Source organism: Eucalyptus grandis, chromosome 3 (assembly GCF_016545825.1).
Source record: "Eucalyptus grandis isolate ANBG69807.140 chromosome 3, ASM1654582v1, whole genome shotgun sequence".
NCBI lineage: Eukaryota > Viridiplantae > Streptophyta > Magnoliopsida > Myrtales > Myrtaceae > Eucalyptus > Eucalyptus grandis.
The window spans coordinates 1907083-1933801 of NC_052614.1; the positions used below are offsets into that span (position 1 = coordinate 1907083).

General features: G+C 37.2%; 1 protein-coding gene across 1 annotated transcript; it reads right to left on the reverse strand.

Moving 5' to 3' along the window:
• LOC104428397 (anaphase-promoting complex subunit 4-like) lies at positions 1-18082 on the reverse strand. The gene is given in 20 exon segments (XM_039308438.1): positions 1-209; positions 1015-1096; positions 2163-2315; positions 2383-2607; positions 2705-2811; positions 2814-2839; positions 3630-3734; positions 4831-4929; positions 5002-5084; positions 5750-5929; positions 10027-10101; positions 10199-10299; positions 10378-10538; positions 11531-11682; positions 12344-12424; positions 13936-14175; positions 14514-14597; positions 15664-15755; positions 17512-17623; positions 17736-18082. Coding segments are annotated over 20 exon segments (2325 nt in total). The 5' UTR covers positions 17808-18082; the 3' UTR covers positions 1-114.
• Between the last annotated feature and the right edge of the window lie 8637 nt (positions 18083-26719).

Below are 26719 nucleotides of genomic sequence, written 5' to 3' on the forward strand. Positions count from 1 at the left end.
AGTCACAAAAGCCAAATGCATTGCTTCTCACACCGATGTCTGCAGCTTCGGAGAGCAGAGGTCCACCCACAGGAGCAACACGAGCATAACCACCACAAAATCTTGAACAGACAGTCATTCTGAATCAGAGATTTCATCTTCATCCTCGTCCAGTATGTAGACCAGGGCCCGTTTTCTTGCAGCTAAAACACAAGCCACACCTCTACTTGCTGTCGCCATAAAAACATTAACTTGATTTCAGTCCAACGTTTCTTGAATATATGGCCATGACTAACGTGATGTTTAGATACCTTTGTTGGGTAAAAGCAAAACTACAACACATGCATTATGCTAAAACACAGGCGGGGAAGCAAACCTTGCTGCCCAGGGAGGCTATGGTATGCATGTAAACTATGAATGCTCTACAGTATCTTGCTACACTAGATATCATGATAGTATCTATCATCATGAACATGTACAGGTTCTCAGTCAGTAACTAGACCGCAGTGAACCTACCATAAGAAGAATATTCTCTGTACTTGTGTGGCCTCTAAAGATTCACCTTTTTGCACTTTGACCTCTCAATAGATTTAAATTTAGGGGAAAACCTGATACTTTAGTATATTACTTCTTCAACTGAAAAAAAATTGTTCTTCTTTGGAGCATAAGTTTGCACTTCTTCAAACTGTGGGAACAAACATGAAGTGGTCCATTAAAGAGACATAATGTACTTATGCCAGTCATATTTCAAACTTAAGAGTAGGCTGTTAAGTGAAATGTAGTAAGGAGCATGGACAGGATTTATTCAGTCCACTACCTAGTCAACAAGATGGAAATGTTGCAACACTCACAAGTTTATCAAGCATTGATACACAAAGGAAATAGTATGGGCAACAATAAGTTTCCAAACATCCAAAAATGCAGATGGACATGGTAAGAAGCTCAAGGAAAAAAAAAATTCAGGACTATAAAATTGATGGCATGACAATGATTTAATCCTTAGCTCAGTTGTATGATGGTGTCAAAAATTCTTACCACTAACTGACAAGGGAGGAACAACATTATGGGGAATGCTGCGAATCTTCTCATTCTCCATATCTAGGTGTAATATAGAGTCCTACATGCATAGTTTCACTGGGTTAGTGTTTTAGGAGTGAGAATAAGATAACCAAGCAAAAATGTTCTCACAAAATAGAAGCAAAATGGCACTTCTTATCTATTAGGGACATTCTAACCAAAAAAATAAAAAATCAATTAGGGACACCACATGCCTATTTCTTAACATACATACAAGTTGAAGACTTTAACTGCCAAGATAAGTTGGAACTTTTGCAGTTATGGTAAGGCAGAAAGTAAAACATCCTTCAGAATTCCCAAGTGTGAAATAGCATGTCCATGCACATAGGAGGAAAAACTAAGCTGCTGCTCCTCATGCTGATGAGGAAAGCATATAAATAAAAGATAGGAAGAATAAAATTCCTAGTGTTTTTGAAACTGGACAAGTGGTTCAACTGGTCAAACTGGTAGAACTGTGCTCCACCAGTTTAACAGGTTTAACACATTGCATGTGATGTCATCTGATAGAATACTCCACATATATTAGATTACACGTGTTCAGATTAACAGATGCCTGGCTGAGTCGGCAGAGCCTCGTTGAGCACAAATGACAGCATTCAAGTTCTCAAGAACATCATTTAATTTTCTAATAGACAAGCCAATAAGGTCAATGAATAATAATACACCAACAAACTGAAGCAAGAAGACACTGGAGTGAATGGTTGGTACGCTTGTTAGTTACAAGAGGTTGGGGTTCCAAACCCCAACCCAACCCCAACACTCTTCCTTTAAACTTTTTGAATGCCCAGAACTGGTCCAAACTAGTTGACAGGATTGTGGGTCAACAGTTGACAGTTACGCCTGATAACAATAGGGTCAATAACACCAGTTCTTGACCACTACTGTTTCTGCTGTGAAACCAGACTGGACAGGTCTGGTTCCCAATCCAACCGGAGCCAGTTCTTAAAACAGTGAAAAGAACAGGAGTCGACTGAAAAGCAATTTTATTTTTGCCATCAATGTTTTAAAAAGTGAACTGACGCATATCAGAACAAACAGAACTCAGCAGCATCCTATACTTATCACGAGTACGAAATCAATATGCAAGCTCAGGATCCAAGAGTTACCTTTAATTGGTACAACTCCCAGTTATTTGCCTGAGTGGTTCCTGAAATATGCACAAATGGAAGGTCACTGGCCTGCAAGATCATCATCCAGGCATCTCCCAAGTTTTCACCAGTATCATTTATCTTATTTAGCAACATAACAATTTGAAGTTCCTGTTTCAAAATAAAATATATTAGCCACATCCACAAATTCTTAAAGTATGATATGCCGAGCTCTTACCTTATATAGAGCCAAATCCACACAATGGTAACCAGAAGGGATGCACAACAAGATTGCTTCCAAAGGTCTTCCCCGCTTCACATTGCTTGAATCATTCATAAATCCCCTCACTACAGCTATACAGTTTGTAAAATCTGAAAAAGACTCGTCGGGTATTTGGAAGGAAATATAATCTGTAAACCCAACTTCCTGAGTCAGATTAGATGAAGCAAATTCAGAGGCATCCTGCAGAGCCATACGAAGAAATGATTAGCATGAAAAAGCAGTTGTACTCTGCACATGCAGATCTCAGGATAAAATTGTTCAGATTAAGGGTAAATACCTCATAGAAGGACAGTGAAATTGGAATGTATTGGGTGGATGCTGAAACTGATGTAAGAGGGAATAGAGGCAATAAATTCTTACAACATATCTTTTTTGAAATAGTAGAAAAGGCATCTGGGCAGCTTCCTTGAAACTGTAAAAATTTAAAATTATTCCTAATCAGTAAACATGAGATATGGCATTATCACACACAATAATCATATGCTAATCAGAAAGCCCAATCCAATAAGATCACCCAGCTTAAGTTTCCATGTACATTGTCAAGTAATCAACATGAGATCGAATAAGAAACACTAGATTATTAGGTAGAGGGTAAGTGAAAAACCATTGTTGAGTACAACCTCCAGAAGACAACTCCCCACCCCCAAAGGTTTCCTTTCCTTTTCTTCCTTCTCTCATTATAGTCTCAAGGTTCTGGCCACTCAGACAAGCAAATTAAAAAGATGGGTACAATTTTATTGTAACATGAATTGTCAAGATACCTGAATTAGATAAATGAGAAATGAATATTTCAGCTCAACTAAATGATGAGTTGGGTGAAACCAAAGCACAAGGTTTTAATTGAAGGATTGCAATGTTTACTAAAACCATTTTGGACCTGCACCATCATACTCAAACTTCTGTTATGCATACAAAGCTATCAAGGATTTCACATTTGGTACACTTGTCAGCAATGAGGACCAGACTTGGAGGAGGGAAAAAATCAATCACTTCAAATGACAGATGACAGCAATGATTTATCCCAGAGTTCATATATTTTCCACTGAGGTAGCATGCATAAAACACTTGGGAATGGAAAATCTAGATATAGCATAAATACAAAGAATTGACAATGAAAGAGCAACAAGACACATTCAAGGAAGAACTTCCATGCACAAACAAGATTCTGTTAAATTTCAAATTTCCAATTCTTTTGCTGATACCTGTATTCCATCAGTTGAAACTCCTTTGCAAGTGTCCTTCGCAAACATTTGCTGTCCTTAAATCCTCCAAATTGTACTAATTCTTTCACTCTCTCCATTGTTTCTCTGAAACAATAATGTGTGTAAAACATCTTACTGACCTGACGACATACATCAAGGCAGAAAAGTGCATGAAATTACACTTGATTTTCAAAAGACTTTCCAGTCCAATGAGAAACAACAATCAACCCGTCAATTTCAATCCTCGTTACTCTGTGGTTAACAACACAGTGCTGGACCAAAAATAACCACAGTTGAAGCCCAGCAAAGCACCCTAACTTGAGTCAACCTCATCTCGTTGTGCTCTTAAAAGTAATTACGAAGACAGTAGCAAGATGACTTAAAATGAAGAACTAACCCTCAAAACAGGAGTAATTTACAATTTCATATCCTGAGTTTAGCAACTAATTTGGTCACATTGCAATAAAGCAGGAGTGAGCCACTAGAGCACATGAAAAGAATACTAGGCTTGACAGGATACCTCTCTGACATTTAAAGCGTGACCAAGGTCCATTACACCATGGTATTCTAATCCTCTGGCACACAAATGGATAGCACAACCTAGTGAAGGGCTACAAAAATTTGCTGCTAGAGTACATGAAGGAAATAATAAGCTGTTGACACTTCACAGTATTCAAGCCATTGCCTCACCAAATTTCAGCTACAAAGAATGAAGAGATGGCCCACCCTTGGAATTAGAAGGTTAGCTCCACCCTCAGCATTAGAAGGTTATGTCAAATTATGAAATTAGTCATCATGTCTGAATGATACATATGATTCGATAACTAGGGCTAGGCAATAACATTTTCTTATTATATGAATGAAATTCATTAAGAACACCAAGTAGGAGCAAAACTTCAGATAATTCACAAGAGAAGAAATTTATTAATTCAATGGGTAGCCATTCTGTCAACAATAATGACATGTCACATCTCAGCCCAAGTAAAGTTAATGTTGACTGAAATGACAGGAAAAAAAGTAACTTTCAAGGAGTATACAAGCCATTTCTACTGGAAGCTTTCCGTACATGGCAATGCCAAACAGTCCACTTGGTGACTCCATCAGGTGTGAACAAGTATTAACTAAAGATTCAGGGGTTCTGGGTGCCATATTGTAAATGACTTAAAATTAGGAACTGGACAAGTTAGAGGAAATCACTTACAAATCAATGTCAATTTCTTCATCAGCCTCGGATAAATCCAGAAGCTGCATAACAGGATCTTGATCATACAGAAACTTCAAGAACACGACAACAAGTTCACTGTCGAAATTCATAAGAGTAAATAGGGATTCACCATAAGGACTGAACCTGATGGACAAAAGTTAGACAAACCTATTGTATGTTAAAAGTTGATCACTTGGCTCTGACATAAGTTGCTTTATACATTTCAGAAGCCAGCTGAAGAAATTTGCAAACTGAAAGAGAGACAAAACCAAAACCAAAAGCTTCAGCAACATGCACATAATCAACCAATATAAAATGCTTACACCGCTGGCTCAAGAATTTAGGATCCTACCAATATTCTGAGCTTGTCTAGATTTCAGTGGTCACACTGGCAATATTTTCATTTTGAAACAAGAAAGAATGCATGTCTTCAGGGTAGTATGTGCGAAATTGAAAAGGCATCAACAAACCCTAAGTTGTCCAGGTGCAAGAAGCAAAGATTAAAAAAAGTCATGCAATTTCTCTTTGGCCCTTCAAATACATGATGATATCAACAAACAACAATGTGATATTGTCAGTATTTCATCATGATCTTAAAAGGTGCAAAATGGAACTTTGTTAAACAGGTTCAAGTCATGTGCAAATGCCTGGCTAACAGTCTCTTCTTCAAAATCCCAACAAAACAGCTCGTATTTCAAATATATAATGCTATTCGACTTAGAATAATATGTCATTCTGAGCACACAAGATCTTGTGTCTTATATCCACAAGTAGTTCAACTCCATGTTTAAAATTTAGGAATTTAGTGTGACTAAAGACATGCACGATGAGAGACGGGCAGGATTTTAGAAAATAGTAGAAAACAGGAGGTATCAAGAAATGTAGAGAAATCATAACAAAGATTGTAACAGGCTACCTGCTGCACAACAGATGAGAGCACCCTTATGAATCGCTCAACCTGTACAAGCAGCATTCCAGCCTTTTCTACTGCATTGTCCACCAGTGTCTCATCCAAACCAATACCCAGGTAACGAGAGCGCCATCTCGAAAGACCCCTGAGCTCACCCATTCTAAAGCCAATAATTTCTACAGCAGGCTGCTAGGTAAATAACAATGTAAATAACAATAAGTCAATTAGTTAACCCCACAAGTCGAATATCCTCTCTAATCAAGGAAACTGACACACTCATGAGGGATAAAGATAACATCGAACATATAAGTTAAATGCTAAACAGCAATAGGAACCATCGATGTTAAAATTTTATGAAAGAAAATGTTTCACGCAGCAAATGGCCATTACAAGCCATCCTTATCTTTCAACTGCAAACTGTGTTTGAATTACACAGCATACGCTAGATTCTCTGACAAAGAAAAATCATTAAGAAAATGGAGCCTAGTCTGCCATCCAATTCATGCAAGCAGGCTGGAAGTTTGGAATGTTTGTGTGAAATGATCAAGTCCGAAAATGGAGCCTAGTCTACCATCCAATTCATGCAAGCAGGCTGGAAGTTTGGAATGTTCGTGTGAAATGATCAAGTCCTGCCCAAAGTGGCTGTGTGTGTGTGAAGGGGAAGGACACAAAGAGAGAGAGAGAGAGAGAGAGAGAGAGAGAGAGAGAGAGATCTTATTTATGTGATAGTTGTGGGCTATAAACACAGCTGACAGGAATTGCTGATGTTTTTAAGGAGACAAAGCCCCAGCCCTTGTGCTGTTAGCTTGGGCAAGGGTAACTTCTTTACAACATTCAAATATCAAACTACATCTCTATCCCATAGCTTACACTTTTTGATTAGTTAGTTTTGGTCCCACAAAATTTTATGTGGAATTAGAGCAGGAGGTTTCAGGCTTAAAACTTACCTTGCTACCTATTTACCTCCCCAATTATCAAATATCTATCCTTCAATCTAAGGCCAAGTCTTAGCCTACGTGAGAGGGGGAGCATTATAGTAATAAAGTACCACATCTTTATTTGATAGGTAATCTATTAGATGACTTGGCAATTGTTCCACAAAATTCTACACTGTCGTGAATGCACATTTTGAGTAAACAACAGGAGAAAGGAGCCCCAAAGCATTGATTGACAGACTATGGAGATAAAGAAAGTTCATAAACTTTCAAAAGAAAAAAATAGGCAGGTTCCTACAAAAGAAATAAATTATATAGGAGCTGTAAAGGATAGATATTTGGATAACCACCATATTTTTTTGGCATTGTGGGGGCAGTTCTTTAGACAGTAAGTCCTTTTTTGAATTATCTTAGATAAATACAAGCTTATGGGTGGTAATTTGTATATAAGACGAACCCCATGATGCTCTTCAATAGAATTACATATCAAAAAAGTAAAAAGAAGAGAGTCTATAACTTTAAAGAAACTAACAGGAAACATTATTTCTCACCATAGTAATAATCAACAAGAATGTGCAGTGTACAAGAGAGTCCTGAACCCAGGAGAAGCAAGGAACCGATCTAATTAGCAACAGCCCTACAGTGTGCATGTGCAAGTGCAGACACCTGTGCAAGCACATGATCGCATGCATGTGCTTGGGCAATGCACATGTTAACAACACACAAAATTGCCCACATGTATGGAAAGAGATCTGGCAGAGAAGATATTGGCAATATATTTTCTTATAGATGATAAAGGATTTTAATTAAAGAAAAAGTTCTAACGCATCAGTATACAAGAATAAAACAAAAGAAAAACAAACAAAAATAAAACATCAGAAGACCATATGAAATCAGAACATGATGTCCAAAGCCATTTAAAAGGTACACCACCAAAACTACCCAAGATTTCAAACCCTACTATTTTGTTGCTTTCCTTCCAAAGGCACCACATGCGATAAAGGTGTGGTGCTACAAGACTTCTTAGAAATTGATCCTCCTAAATAGGCATTACAACAACTAAAAAGCTGGATGGCATGTCTAGGCAAGGAAATGATCATTTGGGATATTGAGTTTGTGAGACAAGCCCAAGATTGGGATTTTTTAACATCTCTTTTAATGTATTATATTATTCCAAGAATTCCGTTGCCTATGAGGATGCATTTGTGTGGAACGATGAAAAAGATGGAATCTTTCCAGTAAAGTCTCACTACAAGCTGCTCAATAGGGAGGAAGTTGGTGGTAGAATGGATTTTCCTCAAAAAGTGACTTGGAAAGTGAGGGTTCTGATTAGAGTTTGGAAAGTAAGGGTTCTGATTAAAGTTTATCTATTTGCCTGGAAAACAACTTGGGAATGAATCCTCACTTTAGATAACCTACAACAAAGAAGCAAATACTGGTTAATAGGTGTTTCCTCCGCAAGGAGGAGGCAGAATCCATGCAGCATCTCCTCCTTCACTGTTCATGGACAAGAGTGGTTTGGACAGTTTCCTATGCTTGCACCAAATTATCTTTGGGTTATTGGAGCTTTTAGGAGCAAGAACTCTGGGCTTGGCAGCACATTCGTTTACAGTGCCACAAGAAAAGAAGGATTAACTCAATTCCTCTATCTGTTTTTAGGCTCATTTGGAAGGAGCTAAACAAGAGAGCTTTTGATGGAGAGAGATCTTCCATTTGTTGAAATTTGGCTTAAAGTCGTACACTTTTGGTATAGTGGAGACTGCATATGGATGTAAATGACTTGATTAATATGGTCGATGATGTATCTTGTATTTGAGCTCACTTTTGGTTTTGAGAGTTGTTCTGTACATGGCTTTAATTTTTGGGCTCTAATCTTATATGGGTTTGCAACCCCTTGGTGTCCTATGGTTGAACTTTTTTTTTTTTTTTTTTTTTGAAAGTAAGAATATTAAAAAAACTTATTCTTTTGCACTGAAGATGAACAAGCTTTTGAGTGAAAGTTATTGCAAAAACAACTATCTTATATCATAACATTGTATGTAATCATGTAGTTTCAAGTACAAATACTAACATCTCACATATGATTTTGTGCTAATCAGCATAACCATCATCCATGTAGCATGTTTTTATTGAGCACAAAAACGCTCCATTAACTCACAGTTGCGGTTCCTTTTATGAGTTATCGTGACAAAAGGGTGCCTCTACAACCTAAAGTCAAGATCCAAAAAGCTCAAGAGAAACTCTGGATCCAAAGAGATACCGACACATTCCCAAAACAGAACAATACTACGGATACAAAGACCAGCATACAAAACTCGTTTGAAGTGGTAAAATCCAAGCATTTAGGCAAGTGTATTACAGACATCTAATACAAATCTATTTCACATGTGAGTAAGTAAACCATTTTCATTTACTAGGACATAACATCTTTAGCATTACTCTGCCAAAAGATGGTGCTTAGTTAAAAAAATGGCAACCTAATTGGAAAAGTTGGTAAAAAATATAAACTAATGAATTCTCACATCTAAGTACATGAACAAATTGTTGTGGACAGAGGCTCTCATAACCAAGGTTAAGCATCACAGATGAGCTCAATGTTGGCTCAATTCACTATCATCTGAGCACCCGCCAGTTATTTTATCTGCTCATTTTCTTCTGATAACTGAGTTTTCATTCTCAATTTTAGCTTGTTGACAGTAATAATAACATAAGAAAGCAGAGTTCAATTACTACAGCAAGTCCAACGAGTGGAATTGGTAGTATAAATAAGTCTTAACTTCTCCTAGGCTCAAATAGGGCTATTAGTAAGTAAAAAGAGTTGAATATGATTTATTAATATAAAGATTGACTCCCGCAATTATGAGGGATATGTATTAAGATTGAAGCGGGCAATAAAGTTTTTTCCTTTTGAAACAGAGAACATATATCTATACCTGTTAATTATAACATAAATGCATAAAAATTTCCATACCCATACCTCCATTTACAGTATTCTGAAAGCCCAAACTCAGATCAAGTTCATATTCAAACCAATGATTATGACCTATAATTTTTATTATACGCTTATAGTAGAGATTGCCAACTTGTTAAATCAGAATCAAATCAGATTTTACCTCACACTTTCCAGCCACTCAATGTTGGTAATCCATATCATTGCATATGATAGGTTCATATAAGAATTCAACATCAGGATGTTCTGAAAGATATGGTGTCTCAAAATGTGTGAAGCGTAACTTACTATAACAAATTCCTACATCTATCTGATCACCATTTAAGACTGTTCTGTGCGATGCTTAAAACTCAATAATTTATCAGAGAAAGGCCAAATGCAAAGGTAATAACGTGCACCTGCAGATGATTGAGGACAACCAGCTGAAGTTCTTTTCCAGCACCACAGACAACTTTTGATACACGCTTCATACCCTATCATTGAACAAACTAGCAGACTAAGATTATAAAAACCAACCAAAAAGAAGAGAAGTCCTATAGCGACACCGGAACTTAAAAAAACCAGCCATACCACTTCACCCAGAGAATTAACAAGAAACTGATGGACTGCAGGACTGGTCCTAGCACCACCTAGAAGACTCAAAAATTCCTCCTGAGGAGAAGAGTCAAGACCTAGATAAGCAAACAAGAACAGTTAAATGAAGAACAATGAAAAGCCATCTACTGCTTTGTATTAACAGGACCACTAACCATGATCATTAATAAGGCTTGTTAACAAATCAAACTTCTCATGAAATATGTTCATGGCATCAGCCCACTGCTTGTGCATGACTGATAATGATGTCCGGACGACATGAAGTAAATCTTCAATGTTGGAAGCCTGTTGAGCAACTTGATGAAGTTCATTTTTACTGCAGACAGGAAGAGATTGAGAATCTAAGGAGGCATTCGGCAGATAAAGATTCTCAGATATCTATTCTCATTTCATTTGAGAATGCAAACGGTCCAGAAAATGTGTTTGGTAACACTTCGAAAACAGTTGAAAGGAAAACTATTATTAAAATCGAAATTAGAAACTGAAGACAACTTTTCAGCGTTCACATTCCACGTGCAAACATGGAGATTTGGAATAACTAAGCCTCTTTTCTTATTGCAATGGAACACGAGCAAATTCTGACAATTCTCATCCTTACGACATACATCATTAAACAAGTTTTCTGTGATAAAACATCGAAAACAGTTTCCATAAAAACGAAAACAAAAAATGTTATCAAAAACTTGGCAGGCCTCTAATTGTAGAGAACAAAAATGTTCTGTGAATCATGCAACAAAGTTCAAAATTTTGCAAGAGTAACTCCTGCAATTTTGTCCCACCACTTTCAACATTTGAACTACGTTGATTTCTAGAGGTTTCTACGGAAAGATGGTATGATACTTGAAGGTCGGGTGAAAACCTTATCAAGCATGAAAAAAATCATTCAGGCTACGAAGTATGAGGCATCATGTAGTTCAGCTTATGGTGACTCTTGAAAGTCAACTTGGGCATTTAAAATTATCAGAAGGAAAGTTCTTCTATCATGCAAAGTGTAGGTTAAATTCCAAGAAAAATGCCTCAAAATTGCTCCATGTTAACCATCAGTTTCGTTTTAAGGTTGACAATAATATCCTGAGTTAATATGAGTTTTACTTTCTGTAAAACCAAACAAAATTGATACCTCTGAAACAAATATCAGTGCACATGAACAATTGTAATATAATTATAATATGGAGTCCAATTACTGCTGCACAAACTTAAAAGAGAGAGAGAGAGAGAGAGAGAGAGAGAGAGAGAGGGAGGGAGAGAGAGAGAGAAGAGAAGTTTCACCTAAAATATGAATAACACTAAATGCAAGTGCAATTTTACCTCTTTTGGAATATTGAAGTATCAAGCACTAAGCAATGAAAGCCATGCATACTATCTCCAACTGTTTGACACCCTCTTGATTCAACAATGTCTTCAACAAGTTCTCCTGAGCATGCAACCATCAAATGACAAAGATCCTTGGATAAAGCCACCTAATGATAACAATTACATGGCAGTTAGCTTGCTCTGGTGAAACATCCGACATGATATCTGGAATAATCCAATCACAGGAATAAACTTACAGTAGGTACATTTGAAGTTTAGAAAAAAGTCTGCATCTTACATCTATAAAATATTATCCAAGCTGTTTGACATTTTCTGTGTCAGGCTGTTTGACATTTTTATAGAAACATGTTTAGTTACCACTGAGCTTTTACTCAATAGTTTCTCTATCAAATTCCAATAAGGTGTTCATGAGAAGACAATGTATCTGATGACTATAACTTAAATGTCACAAAGTGAATGAAATTCTTTGCTGGTCACCAAAGCATTTTGAGCAAGAAACTATGCACAATTCACAGTAATTTTTTGTTTCATTTAGTCTAGGTTCCTTTGTTTAACTTTAAGTTTAGCTTGATCACCAATTGTTCAAAAAGTGTCTCTTAAGGTTTATTTTGTATTTTTCTTTTCCTAATGCATGGAAAAAACCAAAGAAAAGACAACTTAACATATCGTGAAGTTGCAATATATTGGAAGACTAATTAGGAAGGAAAATAATATTAGTCCCAGCAGAGCAAAAAGGCCTCCTATCATTAACCCATTAGTTGAAGAAACATGGAGACTCTTGAGAGGCAACTGTGTTAGTCAGTGTACCTTCCTCACAGACGCATTCAGAAGTCGGCAAACGGTGTCTCTGTCCTTGGTTGTCGTAGGAATATCACATTCATGAATATTCTGGTGCACATTCCCATGCATTATGGCAATCACACGGCAAGAAGCAATAAGCAACTGATTATCGAACTGAAAATAGCAAACTCAATATAACAAAGCAACTATACAAATAAAGTCGACACAGAGAGTTAAAAAAGCTTCCAAACTAAAATAACTAGTGGAGAGTGGAACTGTGCTATTTCTACGAGGTCAACTTAAAGATCAACCAAGCACCATAACATTAAATTTTAGGTCAGGTCGATGATGGAACTAGAAAACAGAGAGAAGCAACAACTTAATCAAAAAATGTAAACTTCATGGGCAACAGCACAAGTGCAGTATAGGTACTGATTCGACTTTTCTGAAGGCCTTTAAATGCACTTACCTCAACACCAGACTACAGAATATCTACATCACATTGCAACTTGGAAGGCTTTAAATTAGCAGTTCTACATTGTGTTTCCACAAAAACTTAGTATTCCTGCCACTGGCATCTTTTAAATTAGCAGGTCCACATTATATATATAATAAAAAAAGACAACCCAGAAGCTCGACAATGAGCTAAATGAGCTACATCAATTTTCATAACAAGTGATTTCCCATCAAACATGTTTAATTTCCCATCTAAAATATCTCATCTTAAGGTGAAAATTACCTGTTTAGGTAGTCAACCGAGTCAAGAAATTGTGATCAAATCGTCATTGACAATTCACAAACTTGTATATAGATCTGAAAAACCTCCCATTAGGAAACCATACTCCACACTTATAGATCTGGTGAAAGGCAGTGGGCCCTAGGAAGTACATTTGGAAAAGTCCCAACAAGGAATTGTAACTATAAGGACTGGCTCCATGTTACTAAAGAGACAACTGATAGGAACCTAAATGATACTGATTAGGACAATTCTTCAGCATGCATTTCTAGACTAATCAAATGTCTGTTGAGAAGTTCATCATGTTTTCACGTTGAAACGGTACTAAACCCAAACATGCACGAAAGTTCAGAGTACCCAAAAGTCTAAATCTTCTAATAGCTGCACACCAACAGAGAGAATTTTCTACACACAAGCATACACTCTCATAGAACACTTTCCCCAACCGACGGTCGTATAGGCTCTCTCAATCTCCCTAAAAAGGAGCAGATACTCAAGAGTCTAAAACAACAGCAGAAAGTCTGCACAGCAGGCTAACCCAGACAGACCCCAAATTCTCCTTTAGGTGCTTCAACTGCAGTATAGACAGAAGGAGCACTCAGGGCAAACAACAAAGCTTTGGATAATCGTGCTGTATCGAAGTCGGAGGTGTCATCTCTAAAGTGACCAATGGAAGTGAAATCTAGAAGTTTTACAAGAATAACTTCACCTAGTATAGTTGTTTAATTAACCAGCCCATTACTTTCAGGCAATACTGATTTCTGCCACCAGATCCATTTATTAAGAAAGACTGCTCTATGCAAGTGAGAAAGGAAAGTAGTCATTGACTGAATCTGATAGACTATACTGCTAAATACTTGATCTGAACAGACAGGAGGCTTACAACATTTCCGATTGGAAAGACACCAAATATACTGAAGCACAAAACCCCATCTTTATCTCCACTGCAAAGGATATTGAAACATTGCTTTGAAGAATTTGAGAGCTCTATAAATGAATCTTGACCATCGTCAATTAAACCAGTTTCTCCAGATACTAGTCCAGGCATGCGAGGAACTCTCGGAGCTGGAGGGAAGAAACGAGTAGTGCGATCTTCAAATGCCAAAGAGTTGCCAGAAGTGTCCTATTAAAAAATGGATAATTATCATTCCAATGGGGAAAAAAACAAGAAGATAAATAAACAAGAGATTAAAGTTAAGGAGTCAACAATCAGCAAATCAACAACTCACAGCTGACACCAAACATAAGTTTTCAAAAAACCTTCCATAGATACATATTGAAGCTGTTGAATATGATTCTAAGTTTGAAAAAAGAAATATTTTAGTAAATCAGCCTAAAATAACTACTTAACTGCAAACAAAGCATTAGATAGAACATGAAAGGTATGATCAATAAAATATTGTCTGTCAAGAGTCAAGATCAAGAAGTAAGATGAACTTTCTTAAGTTGAAAGATGCATACTCTATTCACTTGGGCATCCTCCTCCCAATTGAGACACACCACAGCTGCTGCATGGGACTTCAAGCTTCTTAACAGTTTTCCATTCTGCTTAATATTTATACCGAGTTAGAAATAAATATACCACAGTACATATAACTTCTGCAAGCACTAGCATATAAAAAGCAGCACAATGCATATCCACGGTTCCATAAAGACGGCTAGATTGGTAAGATAACATTCATATGTAAAAATAAGTTCTTCAAGAGCAAAACATAATCCATGAAGTGGATAATGATTAGTAAATCGGTAGACGGCTTAAAGAAACCTTTTGGCAGCAGCATCAGCCAAGTTCTGAGCAATTGTATCCATGACCAAACAGCTAGCTTAATGACATAACCGGTAATCTATGAACTTTTCCACCCACAAGCATAATTGAGGCACATACAAATTCTGTTATTTAGGAATCACCCGAACTATTACCTTCCTAATATGACTGAACTGGACATATGTCACTTTAAATAATAGAAAGAAACTATTAATTTGATGAAAATGAACGTGTCATGGATGACTGCTTCTATATGCTGTCTCGGTCATGTTTGGATTGGAATGAACCATTCAATCTAATTAGTTAAATTGATATATATAAGACACAAGATATCATCTAAACCGAGGACTTTGTAAGTTTACGGCTATTCTTTTTAAAAATTATATGACATTGACGAAGATATGCATATTGCATGTATTGTACAAGTTATAAATGCTGTGTCAGTAATGCTTGGATTGGAATGAACCATTCACTTTAATTAGTTAAATGGGTTATTCATCTCTCGTCGTTTGTTGACCTATATAAAAAAGAGGGCATGTTCAAAAAGAGTGTTCTAATGAGATCTATTAAGCTTTTCATGCTCAGATTGACATATCTAGCAGTCCACTGTTAATTTGACATTGGCAGACAGGACTCGTAAACATGGATTGCCATCTCCATTAGCAGCTATATGTTTGTTGAGCAAGCTTGCTGCTTGCAATGCATCATGCAGCTTTTGAGCAATTCAGAATCTTTCGCAAGAGAGATTAGAGGAGAACACATTCTGATGAAATGGGATTGTTGCAGGAAGATTCCCAGTTGAGAAGTTGTGAGGGTAACATTAAAGTAATAACATAGAAAACTTACTTCAACATCATGCAGTGAAACTGTACCATCTTCTAGTCCCAAGACAACAACTTTGCCATCAGGACGCCAGCATAATGATGTTATACATTTACCTGGAGTACATTAGAATAATTAAGATAATCCAGTATAACGACATACAATGGAATGTGCAAAGAAAAGTGATTTCATAAACAACAACAACAACAACAAAAAAAAGGAAAAAAAAAAAAAAATAGAAAGAGAGAGGATGAATAATTTGTTCACCATAAATTAATAGACAAAAAGGAAAGACAGAGAACACACAAAAACCGAGAAAATGATAAATAAAATCTGGGAAGTGATGCAAACATCATAACAGTACATAGTATATCCGAAAGGGATATTGGTAGCTTGACATGGATTTCTTTGGGCTAGTAGATCATCTAAAGCTAGGGAATCTATGTCTTTTTGGCAGCCTTCAATCCATTATCTCAGTCCAAAAACAAATCTTATTGCTCAGCTTTGGAACCTCAAGGTGGAGTGGATCAATGAAAGCATACTTCAAGGAAGGATCACGAGTGTACAAGTATCTACAACTTAACATCTCAACAGAAACCGCTCAAGGATTAGTTCAAGAAGCACTCAACAACATGTTCTTCATATCCAGAAGGCAATATGATGCGTGAAGCATTCAGATGTTACCTCCTATCTAAATTTTTCAAGTGAGAATAGATTAAAAAAACCACCAAGGCTAGGCATCTAATCCTAAGCTCTTATGAATTCGAATTACCAAAAGATAAAGTCATATAAGAACTTAACATACTTGGATGCAGCTCCCCCTACCCTCCTAGTCTCTTTGCTTTCTCCAACTCCTCCCTCCATGTATACATGTATGCAGCATAGCTTGAGATATATCCTATTCACAAGTAAGTTAAATTCCCAACAACAAACTTGATTAATTAAATTGATGTAACAAAATGCCCCTCGTAATCAGAAGAAGATAAATTAACTTCAAGTAATGCAAAATGTGCAAAACTTTCCATACTAGACTCTAAATTTTAGCATTACAAAATGTGAAAGACTTTCCAGCCTAAACTAAATCTCTCCTTGTAGGGAACACTCAGTAGAAGAATAGGAAGAAGCAGAGCCAGAAGTGATATTACATCGTGAGAGTCACCAACAGAAATTGAAGGAAAACTATATAGCTGCCTGACGACGTTGTGATGCTACTTTGCAGGGGTTAAACCTGCCAGCTCCAAGTGGGCATCTAGCATTTCTACATCTGACATAGCTAGTCTATCTAGCATAAACAACATCCCCTCCAATTTGACTTCTTTATCTTCATGAACACTTTGACTGGTGTAGCGTGAAAATGGCAACAAGATGGCAGTACAGGAGTCGGGTACCCTTCCGGTTGGTCTAGATGATTGTCACTTATGCTATGGAAATCTCCTAAGGCACCAATATTATCTAGAAGTTTATAGGAATCTGTCACGCCTATAAATAAAAATCCCTTCATTAAACTAGTATTAGCTTGGGATTCTTTATTTGCAACTTTGTCATATCCACATTTGCCCTCCTATTACCATCATTCACTCTTCATTTTCGTGTAAAACACCAACTCCTTTGTTCGACATCACATCCTCATTCGGACTTTCAAGCACTTCACCTCTATATTGACCAAATCTCCATCAAACGCAATTTGAACTGGATTGGCAATTGAAGTGATTTTTTTGGGGAAAAGGATCGTGGCACATTTAAGGAAAAGCAAAGGGGGAATAAGGCCAACGACTCAAAGGGCACACACCAAGCCATCGTTGAAGAAAAGAACACGCTGAATAAAAAATAAAAAATAAAACGAGGAGAACTTTCTTGAGTCGAAGCAATTACCAGGAGAGATTGTCCACAGCCTCTGCCAATTGAAGCGATGAAGCACCACCTTCGAGTCCTCCGTGACCATCGCCAGCAAATCCTTCTCCGGATTCCACTCCGCCATCTTCACCTGCCAATCGGAAGAAATCGAGCCAAAACCTCACACAAAACCGAATGGGAAAACAATCGAATCGACCCGCCCATTATTAGGTCGCAAAAGAAGGCCGAAACGGGAGCCGAACCTGAGAAGCCAGCGGCTTGTCGAACTGAAGCTGAAAGGGAAGCACGTGCCGCGACCCTTGGTCGGTCTCCATAGCTGGAAAAAGCTCCGGGAGCAGCCAAAAACGCAGCCAAAACGTCCGGTGGCAAATGCGAACTTAGAGGGAGAGCTAGTGGTGGAGGGTTAGAGCCCGAAAGCCCTAGAAGAAAGCCTGATGGAAGAGAAGAGCGAGTAACCAAGTGCAATGGAGCCTGATAATTTTGCAGAGAAGATTACGGAAGAGGAAGAACAGGCGGGAGAGAATTTGACTACTGAGGAAGCAGAGTGAATTTGATTACGGGCCGAGCCTTGGGGCCCGGTCCCAATATGGGCTGCGATATTGGCTTAAACCCAAGCCCAAGAAACTCTAATTCAGCCCAAAATCCAAACCCAAATTTAACCGACATCCTAACCAAGCCCACTTTCCCCGCCATTCTCTCTCTCTACTGCCGTCCCCCGATCTGCCGTCGCCTCTCAATTCTTCCTTCCAAACGAACAGAACACGAGAACCCACCACGGTTGAAGTTCACCGAAAATGTACTTGCTGATCATAGGACAGATTTACACCGCACCGCACGTATTCATGTTGCCCACTTCACTTTGGATAACTCGACAGTTGAGATTAAAACGAGCGGGGGTTTGGTTCAGGCATTTCGTCGAACGTTTGAAGCGCACTGGCTAAAAGGAGGCAAACCCGACCACCAACTCGCGCCAGGACTCGCAATGATTGACAGACAGCGACCCCAAACGGCGGCGCACGGACGAAGGGGGCCAGTGCTCGCGTGAACCAGACAAGGACGAAGCCTGGTCTGGCGAGCCCAGAACGGGGCAAGACAGGGGCACGAACAGAGGAGGCGTCGGCTGAGAGTCCCTACCCGGCTCGGCGACGGTGAATGGAGGGCGAGTTCGATAGACCGGACCACGTCGGGTCGCCTCGCACGCCTCCGAGCCAGGATGCTCGGAAAAACGGCTCGTCCCACGAAAAATGGAAAGAAAAAGAAAAAGAAAGGAACTTGACCTACCGGAGACTTAGCGCGGGGAACGGGAGATGCGAGCTTAAGAGCGCGGTCGGGAGTCGTCGGACGGGTTTCAGGCGTGACCGAACTGCCGGAGGGCTCCTCGCTCTCAAACTCTCTCTCTCTCTCTCTCTCTCTCTTTTCCCCTTTTTTAATGGTTGCTCTCAGTCTCTCCACCCTTCTCTCTCTCTCCCTCTCTCACTCTATTTCTCTCCGAAAATCCCACCTTTGGCTCGCTCTCCTTCTCTCCGTTTTTGCTCTGCTGTGACTAATTTTACTTTCCTTCCTAATTCGTCTTCCAATATATTTCGACTTTATGAAACGGTAAATCGTCGAGCTTCAAACAAAAAACAAAAAACAAAAAACAAAAAAAAGAAACGGTAAATAAATTGTAAGAGGCACTTTTTGAACGATTCGTGATTACGTTAAAGTTATACAAACGAACCCACATTGATGCTTTTTGCCTATTTCAACATTCAGTTCCTCATGCAGAAGTTATTTTAGATTGCACGTTCTTTTATGGACTTCACGCATTGGTGTGACACTTTTATGGGTTTGGAAAGTGGAAGGAATGCCTAAGACTCTATTGGAATGCTTTTAAAGGGGATGAATCAATGGATATTAGGGCTAGCAATCGGTGCAGTCTTGTGGGTAAAAGCTATGTAGCACCGACACAAATACGCGACACGTGACACGATACGACTCAACACGACACGCCATTTATTAAAAATAGAGAATTCCGACACGTTATATATTAAATATATTATTATATATAAATACATAAATAATAATAATAATAATAGCCTATAATTAATTTACACGAAAAATATTAAATAATATCATTCATTATTTTAATTTGTTACAATAATGCATAAAACTTAGAGAAAAAACTTTGTTTAAAGAAAAATGCTGAAATGATATTTTTAAATTTATTTATTTATCATATATAACATTTTTTATTACTTCTTTCATAGTAAAAGACTTTTAAAAAAACTAAAACAATTCTAAAAAGTTTGACCCTATACGTGTATATTTATAGCATTTTGTATTACTTCTTTTATTACTTCTTTTTGTATATATATATATATATTTTGACCCCTCAAGTATTAGAAATTTTTAAAATTGACCCGTGCATGTCGAAATCGCGTGTCGGAATTCCGAACTCGCGTGTCGAAGAGAGTTGACCATGTGTCGGATTTTTCGACACTCATTGACCACATGTTGGAGCATGTCGGAGTGTCGGATACAATATGAAAGCTCCCGAAAAGTGTCGGTACTACATAGGGTAGAAGGATGAGGGCTTTTATTAATCAACTATGTTTTGTATTCTATTTAGATCATTTAATTGGAAACAAGAGAGTATATGTAATTACTAAAAATGTCTTCAAAAGTAACTGTATAACTTATTCTCCTTAAACTAGAGCACCAGTCTTTTTTTTTTTTTTTTGCGAAAGAACTAGAGCACCAATTAAAACCACAATTCGTATGACCCTTGCAGGACTCCCATAAATGACAGTGTTCCACTACTTATGTGTCACATTGATTTTAAACAATAATGGGATGAAAATTGTTTTTCCTAGAAAACTAAGCTGTCGATGGATGTTCATTTATTTGTTTATGTTGGGCATGCTTATCATCATTTTCTAAAATTTATTACATGTTATAAATGAGTTTGTTATTGTCCATGGTTTCTCACTCAAAATGATTTGGTCGACCTCATTAGACTTGGTGTGGGGGTCCTTACCTAGGCAAGGCACGACAAGTACTCGCCCTTGCCTAGGTGCGGCTTAGTGAGGCTGACCCTCATTGGCCATGGCTATGGATGGTTGCTGGAGGTGGCCAACGGCGAAAAGAAAAGAGAAAGGAAAAAAAAGAAAAAATATTAAAATATTATTAAAAATGTCTACCTTAACGTCGATGGCCAATCGGCATCCATGTCAATAATTTTTTATCTAAATTGACCTAATGAACTAAATTGGTACTAATGTGAAAATATTTACGGTTAAATTAGTTCAATTAAAATGTTTATGACTAAATTGATATCGATACAATGTGTTTATGACTTTTTTGATACTTTAGTGGCATCAAAGATAGACTATCAAGGATTGAGTAGACTTCACTCAATTCTTTTGTCCATCTACTAGGTCAAGGTGAGTGATGACATGATCAAGAGGATTTTAATGGGTGGCCCCCTTATTGAGTACTTACATTTAATCGAGAAACTTGAAAGACCATGCGATTGACAGATATTGGCCAATTGAAGCTAACGATCCACTGTTAAAGATTCTCGCTCCTCATTTTGTTGTCATCACAAGTAACATGGTGTTTTCCGCAATAAAAAGGTTAGAATAGTTGAAGCATCATGGTGATTCTTCTTGTTAGTCGAACTAGTAGCGCTCATGAAAACTGAAAAATAAAGAGGATTACAATGAATGTCAGGAGAATTAGTGCTGCAACTATCATCACCAAGTGAAGCCAATCATAACAAGCACCATTTGAATTTTTTTTAACCAAAATGAAAGTTATATTTTAAGTTGCGATGAACTTTGTAGAAACTTGAAGCTGACTTTATTTGAGCATCTTTGGAAGCCAAAGTATATCTTTAAAAAAGGGGATTGTATTGCCGACATCAAACCTTTCAAATTGAGCAAATTGAGCAAACTTCACAAAATCAAGTCCGAACAACCGAGTCAATTGCTCACTAGCTTGCAAAAGAATGGGAGTTGAACCTAAGAAGCCATCGGTTTATTGAACTGAAGTTAAAACGAAAGCATGCACTGCAGTCCTTCATCAACCTCCATAGCTAAAAAACTCCGAAGCAGCTAAAAAACGCAACGCTAGGGCTGGAACAAATCGCGAGGGGCGTATAGAAGCGTCAATGGAAAATGTGAGCCGAAAGAGAGCTTGTGAAGAATAGAGCTCGAAAAACCCAGAGGAAGGCTCGAGGCTAGTTAGGAAAGGATAGAGCTGAAGAGCGAGACGAAGAATGGAAGAGCAAGAGAGTAAGAAAGTCCATTGGAGTCCGAAATCATTGTGGAGAAAATTGCAGAAGAGGAACAAGAGAGAGAGAAAATAAGAGATAAAGACACGATTAAAGAAGTGAAGGTGGACTCATTTGATTGATGGGCAGGCCGAGCTTGACCGAATCGTGCCATATCCTAGATGGAACTTGTTGTCTGGGCTCGTTCATCATGAAAAAAAGTATGTAATTTTGGAACAGGTCGGATTACCAAAGTGTTGGGTTTACTTATAACCATAATGGCCACCTTTCTTATACATCCATTATCAAATTGAGCTCTTCTTATCAAATTGATCAAAATCATAACAGATTGGAAACCATATCAGCATTTGCAGTAAATTTGAATTAATGGAAAAATGATATTAAACTTTTTTATATAGCTTAAAGATTATATTCAACATTAAACAAATTAAAGTTTTATGGACGATATTACACCTTTGGCTAGAATGCATAAGACTACTTGCGTCTTTTTCCTTTGATTAGAGCTAATTCTTTGTTACAAAGCTAAAGCAACATCAACCGAGCTTCAATATTCCAATAGAAGCACGGTCGCAAATGCACATCAATTGGGCTCCACGGACCTTGTTTTTCACGCCAGAAACATTTTCTACTCCAGTTCCAACAACGACCTTGTTAGGGAGAATTGGGTAATGATTAACTAAGTAGTAAACCATGATCAATTTCTTCCCAAAACTAAATTGACCAAAATGGACTTGACTCTAGCAACAACCAACAGTATTTTCCAACAATACAACCTCAAAATAAATAAATATAATGCTGATATATTAAAGAAACAAGGCAACAATAATACCAAGATTTTTACTTGGAAAATTCAAAGTGGGAAAAAATTATGAATGGCTCAAAAACTTCCAATAATCACCAAAAATAGTAATAGTATTTCATCATCATAAAAATTAGGGGCAATATAATCCTTACATAAGGGCCATCCTATCCAAGTTTGTTACGGAGATGGATTAATACAAAAAAAGTAAGAAACCTTAATCGTGACCGGAAAAAACGAGGGACAATTTGGAGAAGATTTTTAATGAACAAAACCAATTAACTAGTAGTCTCCGTCTAACGAACAATAGTCTGAAAATTGAACCAATTTGACAACGTTTGGTCTTCGATTCTGGACTGGAAAGTCGCTTCCCCTTTTTCTGCTTCTCATGTGTTTTTCTCAGGGAATTCTCTATCTCCACTCCACTCCACAAACCGCTCCTCTCTTTGTTTTTTCTTTCGACATTTTGACCTTTTTCTTTTGCTTTCATGTTATGTTAGCTGAACCCCACAAAGAGATGACCCAGCCGACAATCCTCTATCAATAGGAATGAGAACTTAGTCTTGCAAAACTTTGATTCCGAGACCTTTGACTTGACGGGCTTCCCATGGTAAGAACCTCTAAGTTCTTTATCAACCCCACAAACTTTAGAAGGCAAGCATCGAATTGCTTCCACTTTTAACATGAAGATCAAAACCCAAATCACAAAGAACTCTCTTTAAATAAAGACTCCAATAGACTTGCATACAGGTGTCAACAATGATACTCACTTAAAGACAACTGTCTAATTCGTCGGCCATTATATCAAACAAGTTGGCTAGACTTTCAGTATTTTAGAAATGTCTTAGGTTAACGGACAGTTTTAGCTCTACAAAGCTTTTGTCAAATATAATCAGGGCAATGTGGGATGACAATATGCAAGCATCCTTTGCCATTCCAAGGATGCATTGTCAGAGTTTGGAGAAGTTCAAGAAACATCGAGCCCCCAATCCTCTAATGATCTCAAAAGGCTTCCATAGACCCATATTAAAGCCGTTGGACTTTGAAATAAGATTTCAAGTTCGGAACTTAACTGCAAACGAAAAAATTAGAAATAACATGTAAGATATTAAGAATAAAATATTCTGTTAAGAATCAAGATCAAGAAGTCGTATATAGGCAATCCAGAGTTATCCTATAGAACCACAAAAAGAAATGAAAAGCACGAAAAAGTAGTTCTACTCTGCACATGTGGATATTTGATCATTTATGTAGTTTCAGATTAAAGGTATATACCCCATAGAAGGACAGAGAATTGGGCATGTATCCTATGGATGTTGAAACTGACGTAGGAGGGAATAGTGGTAATAAATTCTTACAAAGTTTCTTTTTCAAAATAGAAAAGAAATGCATATGGGCAGCTTCCTTGAAAATGTAATGATCAAATTCGGTTTTAATCAAAAAACATGAGATCGGTATTTCTATACACAATGATAACCAGCTAAATAGAGAGCTTGATCCAATAAGATCACTCAACTAAAGCTCCCATGTACATTGTAAAGTGATCAAAGCTGAGATCAAATACGAAAAACTAGATTATTAGATAGAGGGTAATTGAAAAACCATTATTGAGGACAACCTCCAGAAGACAATGCTAAACCCCCAATGGTATCCTTTTCTTTCTCTCGTTATAGTCTCAAGGTTATGGTCACTCAAGCAAAGAAATGAAAAATATAGGTACAACTTTATGGAAATAGGCATTTGGATAGAAATATCTACATACAAACCCCATTAACAGTAAGTCATAAACCAGCCATACAAGAAACGGTAATTTCAGCTCAAATAATTGAAGCGTTGGGTAAAACCAAAAGCAAAAGCTCTTTATTAAATGATTGCAATGTTTACAGAAGCCAATTTTGAGCTCGGAATAATCATACTTAAACTCCTGTTATGCATACAAAGAGATCTAGAATTTCACATTTGGTACACATATCAGCAATGAGGGCCAGACTTGAAAGGGGGAAAAAGCAATCACTTCAAACAACATATTATAGTAATAATTTATCCCATAGTTCATATTTTTCCCACTAAGGTGGCATTTGTAGGAACATTTATGAATGAAAAAAGTAGATATAGTGTTAATGTGAAGATCTGCAATAAAAGAGCAATAAACAACACATTCAAGTAAGAACTTCTATACACAAACAAGATCCTTACATTTCAGCTTTCTAACTCTTTTGCTGATACTTGCATTCCATCTGCTGAAATTCCTTTGCAAGTGTCTTTCGCAGATATTCGGTGTCCCCAAATCCTCCAAACTGTAGTAATTCTCTAGCTCTCCACGTTGTTTCTCTGATATAATAATGAGGTTAAGACAACTTACTAGCCAAGCATGATATATCAAGGTAGAAAATATTAAAGCTGTTGGATTGTGAAATAAGAATCTTAGTTTGAAACATAGCTGCAGATAAAGCATTAGAAAACAAAATGTAAGATATAAAGAATGAAATATTGTCTATTAAGAATCAAGATCAAGAAGTTATATCAACCTGGTTGAGATATAGCACAGCTGCCGCATGGGACTTCAAGCCTCATAACAGTTTTTTCTTTCTGCTTAATATTTATACCATGTTAGAAACTATTATAGCACAGCATGTATAACTGCTGCAAGCACTAGCATATAACAAGCAGCACACACATATCCATTGTTAAGTAAACAAAGCTAGATTGATAAGAAAACATTCATTATTTATTATGTAAAAACAAACTCTCTTCCAAGCAAAATGTAGTCCATGAATCGGATGATGGTTGATAAATCTGTAGAAGTCTCAAAGAAAGAAATGCAGTGGCATCGGCCAAATCCATAACCATCGTACTCATGACCAAACAGCTATAGCTTAATGACATAACCAATTATTTATGAACTTTTCCACCCTCAACCATAATTAAAGCACATACAAATTCTATCATTTAGGAGTCACCTAAACCAACCTTTTTAATTTGACTGAACTGAACATATTTGAGTTTCAATATTTAAAATAAACTACTAATTTGTTGAAATGACCATGTCACATATGTCTGTTTCTATTGACACCATCGCCTAAGAGTGTAGATCCTCACAATAAGCTCAACCTCTGCAAATGCTATGCTGAACTTTGTCATTGACATTTGAAGCATTTTCAATCATCAATGACAACATCAGCAGCAAGATGATAATTTCCGATCTTACATGAGAATGCAATTAAGCACATCAATTAGATTCAAGTCCTAAAGTGTATATATCTATTGAATCTATTATCAATGTATGACATGTGAAAGAAACAATTCATTGAGGCCATAAATCTCTTCTCATTTGCTGACCTATTTAACAAATGGGCCACGTTCAATGATCTAATAAGATTTGTTAAGCTTATCCTGTTCAGATTGACCTATCTAACAATCCATATTAACTTGACATTAGTAAACATGGATTGCCATCTCTATTAGCTGCAAAATTTTCAGTTAGCAAGCTGGCTGTTTGCATTGCATCATGCAGCTTTTAAGTAATTCAAAATATTTCTCAAGAGAGATAAGAGAAGAACACATTCTAGTGAGAAAGGATTCTTGCATAAGGAATTTCTTGTTGAGAAGTAATGAGGTTAACATTCAGCAATAGCATGGAAAACTTACTTCTAGATCATGTAGTGAAATTGTACCATCTTCAAGTCCCAAGACAGCAACCTTGCCAGGAGGACCTCAGCATAATGATGTTATACATTTACCTGGAGCAGATTAGAATAATTAAGAAGCTAATATTGACGACACACAATGAATGTGCAAACAAAAGAGGGTTCATAAAATAAAATAAAAATCAGAAAAACAACAGAGAGAGAGAGAGAGAGAGAGAGAGAGAGAGAGAGAGAGAGAGAGAGAGAGAGAATAATTTCTTCAAAATAAAATTAATAGAAGAAGAAGGAAGATACAGAATGCACAGTAAACAAGAAATGTTAATCAAAATTTGTTAAGTGAGGCAAAGTGTCATAATGGTACAAGAAAAATGAGAGGATATCGGTTGCTTGATTTGGGATTTCTTTGGGCTAGTAGGTCATCTAAAGCGATGGGAATCTATACTTTTTTGGCAGCCTCAAATCCATTGTCTCAAACCAAAAACAAATCTTGTTTTTCACTTTGGA